General features: G+C 45.3%; 1 protein-coding gene across 1 annotated transcript in view; it reads right to left on the bottom strand.

Annotated features, from left to right (window-relative positions):
* The window catches only part of GPC3 (glypican 3), a gene marked incomplete at its 5' end in the record, with an annotated part of 133,846 nt that extends 130,981 nt beyond the window's left edge, over positions 1-2,865 (bottom strand). Inside the window, one exon of the mRNA XM_005429706.2 lies at positions 2,691-2,865. Within this exon, the coding sequence (XP_005429763.2) occupies positions 2,691-2,865 (175 nt within the window). The remainder of the gene's footprint in view (positions 1-2,690) is intronic.
* Between the last annotated feature and the right edge of the window lie 4,035 nt (positions 2,866-6,900).

The following is a 6,900-nucleotide window of genomic DNA, read 5'->3' as shown; positions in this document are numbered from 1 at the left end:
TTCGTACAAAATAATAACATCTGGATGAGATTCTGCTTGTCAGACTAGCAGTCCCTTTAGATGCCAGAGTAAAAATATTAAAATTAACTCTGAAGGATTTCATATTTGTGTTTTTAATATGAGGGGTTGAGCTGTGTTTCCATACCAACACATTTCCCCTCTCTGGAGAGAGATGCAATTATCCATCCCCTGCACTGGGTCCCAGACTGGGGGTCTGACCCAAGGATACACTGGGAGCTCTCTTCCCTGCCAGAGCACATCTCAGAGCTGGCACTGCTTGACGCTGTCCCATCCCTGCACTCCCAGCTCCCAGAGGCACAGGGAATCTGCCCCCAGGACCTGCAGGAGATGCTCAGGGGCCACTGGGGCTCCTCATCCCTGCCCACTCCAGCATCCCCCCAGCAGTGCCCTGCACAGCCCTGCCAGGGGCATCCTGCACAATCCCTACAGCTGGAACAGCCTCTGGCATTGCAGCCAGCAAAATACTCTTAAGCAAGCAGCAATCAAAAGATCAACCTATTTAAAAAAGTGTTCTTCTACAAACTTCCAGGCAAATTTTAAAGATAACAAAAGTAAATGGTGTTCAGTCTAATGAATCATCCTTCCAAGTCCAAAACACTTTATGCAAGATAATTAAAGTGAGCTCCTCAATGGCTCCAGCTAGGAATTCCTCCTTTGCAATGGGATTGCAAATGATTTTTAGTCACTTTAGAGCTTTTTTAATAAGCAGAAGTGGTCAGGAAATGTTCAATTAAATGCTTTTCTTCGCCACCACCAAGAATGGCAATTGCACATACCAGGGCTTCTCAGAATAACTTCAGCTTCAAAATCCCTGCACAGGTCCCTGGGCCAGGGTAGAAATAACAGTTAAAAAAAAAAAGGGGGGGGATAATAAAATCTAAGCAAAGGATTCAACTCTCTCCAGAAAGTTCAGAGCCAGAGCACCCAACTGCTGTGCACAACCTGCAGTTCCACAGGGTGTCCTTCCCACACACAATAAAAACTACTGCTGCAGTTTCTGTCCAATGGGAAGGAGGGAGGCACAGTTTGTATTCCACCCAGATTATTCACCATTTCTGAAGCTGGTCCACATTTCCAATGCCTAAGAAACCAATTTTTCATTACTTTTACTCCATTCTGGTTATTAGAATTGGATCTTAATGGTAACTGCATTAAGAATTACTGGGGGGAAAAAAAGTGCTGTTATCTCCTCAGCAATTCATTTGATCTTACATTGAGAAAAACAACATATTAAACTTCATCAGTCAGTTGTGGCTCTGCCCTGATCTCACAGGCTTCAGCAGGTCTTGGTCTTGCTACTAGTGAGGCATAAACAAAAATAAATCAATTATTCTGCAAAAATATCATCATGAAGGAAAAAACGCTTGGTTGCCCATGACTTCTTTTTTAAATACAGGCAAAAACACCATTAATACAGAATGATGGAACCTCAATAGGACAGCACTCAACAAATAAGCAATCATTTCACTGCACATTAACCATAAGGCCCTAAAAAATTATTGCAGATTTAAGTGGCACAAACTAGTGTGAATCAACACTAAAAAAAAATATCTAAAGATCCATTTTGCAAAAAAAAAAAGAAAAACCAAGCAAACAAACAAAACCATCATATTATCATTAGAAAGAGAGCTGCCCCAGACAGCAGAGCACAGGGTCACCAATACTCAAATGCCCCACGGGGCACCAGGGAGCACATTTGGGAACCAGCAGCCTCTGCCACCTTTCCCATAGAATAATCAACTTTGTTGTGCAGGGGATAACAATAACAATACACACAGCTCAGGCAGATCTCACCAAGCATTACACTGAGGTGACAACAAGACCACCTCCCTGCAGCCCCTATTTTGGGACTGACAGAGTCAGACCAGACAATACTTGCACAGAGACTTTCGTTCTTGGAAAGGTGGGATTTTTTGTTTTGTTTTTTTTTTTTTTTTTAATTTGCAACTCAAGAAGTTTAGCCTTTAAATTTCCATTCATTCTTACAAGCTGCAGGAATATTTAGGACAAGCCCTGCAGAGCGACCATAGAGCAAACCAGGTATATTCCTAATCATAAACAAGCATCTATAATATCTACAAACACATGAAAACAAGCAAACAGAAAGCTTCCAGCCACTTGCACTTCCAATTGCCCAGCACTGAGGAAGAGGAGCAGAAATGCTGCCTCCTCCTGCAGGTGAGTGGAGCACCCCCAGTGCTCACTGTCACTGTCATTTTCTGAAAAATCCCTTCACCAGGATTTCTTCTCCTGGGAAGCTGAGAACCCTCAGAGAAAAATGAAAATAATAATTATCTGATTTGCTCCTCCTGTGTTTTGCTGCTTTGGAATGTGGTCTGGAGATTGTTTACCAACAGGTGCACGTTTGATTGGTTTCATGTGAATTGTGTTTACTTCAGGTGCATGTTTGATTGGTTTCATGTGAATTGTGTTTAGTTAATGACCAATCACTGTTCAGCTGTGTCAGACTCTAAGAAGTCAGTCACAAGTTTTTTATTAGTATCTTGTTAAGCCTTCTGATGTATCCTTTATTCTTTAGTATAGTTTTAGTATAGCATTCTTTAATTTAATACAGTAAGATATAATAATAAATTAGCCTTCTAAGAACATGGAGTCAAACTCATCAATTCCCCCTTCATCCTGAGCACCCCAACAATATCACAGCTCACCTTGGAAGACAGCAGCATTCTGGATGACAAGGAATTTCAGCTCCATGCTGGCAGACTGCAGCAGCTGCTCCATGTTCAGCCTGGCAGCTGCCTGGTACTTCTCCTCCATCTTCCTTGTGCAGCACGTGGAGCCCTTGGGGATACAGACCTGCAGATCAGTCCCTGGAGAGGCACAGGAGAAACAGACAATTCACATTAGGAGAGGAAACCAACTCCAAGCATCACTATGGCTGCAATTACTGTTTGGGCAAATTGATGGCATTTCTGGAATTTGTCCTGAGCAAGCAGCTTGGCCAAAGGAAAGTGTGGATAAGGCAGAGCTCAGATTGCTGAGCAGTGGCTCCTGAGGGCTGTGCCTGCTCCAGCTCCCACACATCCCAAGCACTGATGTGCCAGTGCCAAGCAGAGTGATCCAGGCTCACCCTGCTGTCCCCTGTCTGCCCACAGCAGTGAGGAGTCACAGGCAGGCAATAAATATGGAGTGGGAGGTGTAAAACACAGACAGGATTCGAGGCTGTGGATTTACAGTGAATAGAGCGATGGATGGAGTACATCAAGGAGGATAGGCTTGTGATTTGCATGAAGACTTGAAGTAATTTGGAAGTAAGAGTGCTATTTGCCTGCAATTTCTACCCTATTGTATCCCCAGCAACAACAGTAATAGCAGAAGGACACAACTATAATGATTTACTTGGCTTTTTAGCTGACTTTTAAATTGTACAACCAAATGTCCCCATTCCGTCCTTCCTCCATTGCAACAGGCAAAGCACAAGGCCCATTGCTTCACTCGTGGATGTGCTGCTGCAGAGGGACAGATGCTGAGGGATGCTCTGAGCACTGCACAAGGCAAGAGCCTCTTCTGCAGCACCTTCACCCATTCACCAGGATGGGACAATAGCCAGGAGACAAAGGCCAGAGGGACACCATTTGCTGTGGCACCTCCAGCACTGCTCAGTGATACTAAACTTCTTTTTTTGACATTCCCAAAGCATTTATTCATGGAGAAAGTAGACAACTTCAAGAGAAGTGTTGTTAGCTAAAACTAAATAAAATCTGGGGAAGAAAATAGAAATCTTTCTAGGCTCAGACAAGAGAAGATGATCAGAAGAGCTGAAAGTAGCAATAAAAGGCCCCATCTTCCATCAACTTTTAAGAGCAAGCTGAGGCTCCAAACACACAAGCAGAGCAACAAGCTCGTATCAAAGCAAATAGCTCTCCTTACGCAAAACACATCTAATCTGATGCTGCTCTTACAAACTCAAACAGCAGAAACCAGCTCCATTACAAGTGGCTATCCAGGGTCAGAGAACAGCCAGCACCCACATTTCATTGTCCGCCACCCAAAGCAGAAGCAGTTCCCTGCTAGGTTCAGCTCTGCCAGGAACCTGGATTGGGAAGCAGTCCCCAAACCAGTGACCAACAGCCCTGACAGAGTGAAGGCTCCTCACACCTCTCACTCTGCCTTCCTGCTGGTTATAGAGGGTTTTTCCTCAGTAAAAGCTACTTTGGTAATTTACATCTTTGCTCTGGAAGGATTACGCTTCCTTTCAGGTTCCTGTCTTCTCTCCTTCACAAGAGTCTTTTACCACATCCACTCCCTCCCTAATTACTAGAAAGTGTCAAAAGTCACTTTTGCAAGTGTAGTCTAGAAGAACAGGATTAATATTAATGTCAGTTCAATCGTGTGCCTCCTGAAGAAGAGTCATGCATGGTGCCAAGGGAAAACCAGCTGTCAGGGCTCAGGAGCAGCGACAGCAGAAATTTTCCTCCCTCCAGCCCTACCCCTTCCCTGGCACAGCATGGGAAAAGGAACATGAAACACTTCATCTACAACATGCAATGCATGTGGGTAAAGGAGATTTAACCAGTGCAGGCCCTGCTGTTGCTGCAAAAAAAAAAAACTCATGCAAAGAGGGAGAGAGGGTCCACACCCCCATCCTGGCTCCATCACTCCCCGCTGCCTCAGTTTCCCCTTCTGAAAAGCAGGATGCCCAACAAATCCCTTCCTCAAGCCCTCTGGCACAGAACCAGCACCACCAATGTCTCAAGCTCAAGGCTCAGTGATTTGTGAACTCACCCACTCCAGAGGAGCACAGCGACAGGTATTTCATGCATTGAAAAAATAAAAGGGACCATAAAACCACATAACAGCAAGATACTGCATTAATGAGAGAAGCAGTTGTATAACAGCAAGTTAAAGAGGTTTTTTAAAGTCAAACCCAACTCAATTTACACCACAAAAAGGCTTAGCATGGTCTCTTTAACACGACAGTACGCCCATAAATTTCTTTTTAATACAAAGCTTATTTCCTCCTACATTTATTATATTAGGACACATTTCAAATTATAAAATAAAAATCCTTCCATGATTAATGGAAATACCAATATAGAAAATCTGAGAGTTGGCAATTAAGAGGTCTCTGCAAGTTAAAGCCAAGGATAGGAAGCAGCAAGGTCATCTACTCACATCCCATTCTTCTTTTTAGCAATTAAGCCAACTTCTCCCCTTAAATGGATCTTTATTTTTGTGCAGTAAAAAGACACATGCAGTATCAGAGCAATCACAGAGGAGGAGGAAAAAGCCTGGGAATTAGCTCAAAATGTTTTACAGAGACAGCGAACTAACACGGAAAGAAACGTCACGGTAAACACAACAGGACAACACAGGCAGGGCAGGCTCTTGGAAGGTACCAGAGACGAGCTCCTTCTTGGCACAGTGATGCTACAGAGGGACAGGGAATGGGGGCCTGACTCCCATCTGCCAGCTCTTTTCTGTGTATGGCTCTCCCAGATGGCGAGCTGGCTCAAACACTCCATCTCCAAATCCCCCAGGAGCAGCAGGGACAGGAGGTTTCAATGCCAGTCCCCCAGGAGCCACCAACCCACCCCGCTGACCCCAGCCCCACAGACACAGATGGAACAGAGACAAAGCTTTTGACCTGCCAATGTATTTGGGGTTTACTCATGCCATTGCTCGAAGGAGCCTCTTCTGCACTCAGCTGCAGCCCCCCGGGAGCCCCAAGGGCTCGCAGACCACGCGTGAAGGATGCGGAGACGCCTGGGAACGCTCAGCAAGCCCACGGAGCAGACGCCGGCAGTAAATGAATTAGGGTGCCACACGTTTCTGCCTCCAAAAAAATGCACGGGAAAAGGTCCTGTGAGTCATCAAATCCTACCTCAGCCTCCCCATCCACCCCCTCTGAGCATTTTATCTAACACAAACACCTCCAGCCATACTCCGGCTCGTGAGATAGCAAAGCCCATTCCGCTGCCTAATGGCCCTTCACTGTTAAGACCATTTTTATCTCCCAACCTACACAACCCCTTTTTCTTAAAGTTTCAAGTCATTACACCTTGTAATGCCAGTCTCAGCCCTTGCAAACAACCTTCTCCTTTTGCTATAAATCACTACAAACTCATTTCCAGAAAGAAAGTGTCCCTCAAATTACTGCAACCGTTTTGTTAAATTGCATTCGGATGCTCACATACCAATCTTGGCAAGATTAGTGAGATGATGAGATGCCAAGCACAGCAGCCTGACCCTCTGACACCCAACTCCCACGGCTGAGAAGGCACTGGCTGCAGCCCCTTCCATGGGTGCAGCAGCACCAGGCTCCATCAGAACCGTGCCATTTATGCCATCTTGGGGAACAGCAGTGTAAATGCTCCAGCAATTTTGCATAGGCTCCCAGCTGACAGAAATAAACTCTAAAGCTGCACTAATTTCAGTAGCACCCTGCCTCTTCCTCCTCCCGACAGGGAATTTTTACTGGCAGTGAATTTAAACCATTACATTTGACTTTGATGTACAATTATTCCCGCAGATAGGTGGTGAGTACAGCAGAAGTGAGAATCATTTCAGTGGATTAAATGTCAAAAATAAAAACCCCCAAGAGCATCTAGGGGGAGTTGTGGACTCCTTCACAAGGCTGAAGGATTTTCCTTTGATTTTAAGCATCCCAGGATAGCTTCAACCCTGTCATCAGATACAGGCAGGCAAGCTGTGCACACTGAGGCACACGAGCCTTCCCACCCAGATCCAATGGCAGCTTAAATCAGATTAACATTTCCCCCAAACTTACCCCAGGCATTGCCAAAATAAGAACCTGTCCCTGCTTAACGCCACATTCCTGCAGCCTCCTCCCCACGTGAGGGGGCTCTGCTACTCCAGGCAGTGGCAGCTTCGCCTTCTGCAGTCTGCAAGTGTCAG

Source organism: Geospiza fortis, unplaced genomic scaffold (assembly GCF_000277835.1).
Source record: "Geospiza fortis unplaced genomic scaffold, GeoFor_1.0 scaffold47, whole genome shotgun sequence".
Classification (NCBI taxonomy): Eukaryota; Metazoa; Chordata; class Aves; order Passeriformes; family Thraupidae; genus Geospiza; species Geospiza fortis.
Note: the sequence above shows the minus strand (reverse complement) of the source record. Positions and strands in the feature narration are given on the sequence as shown.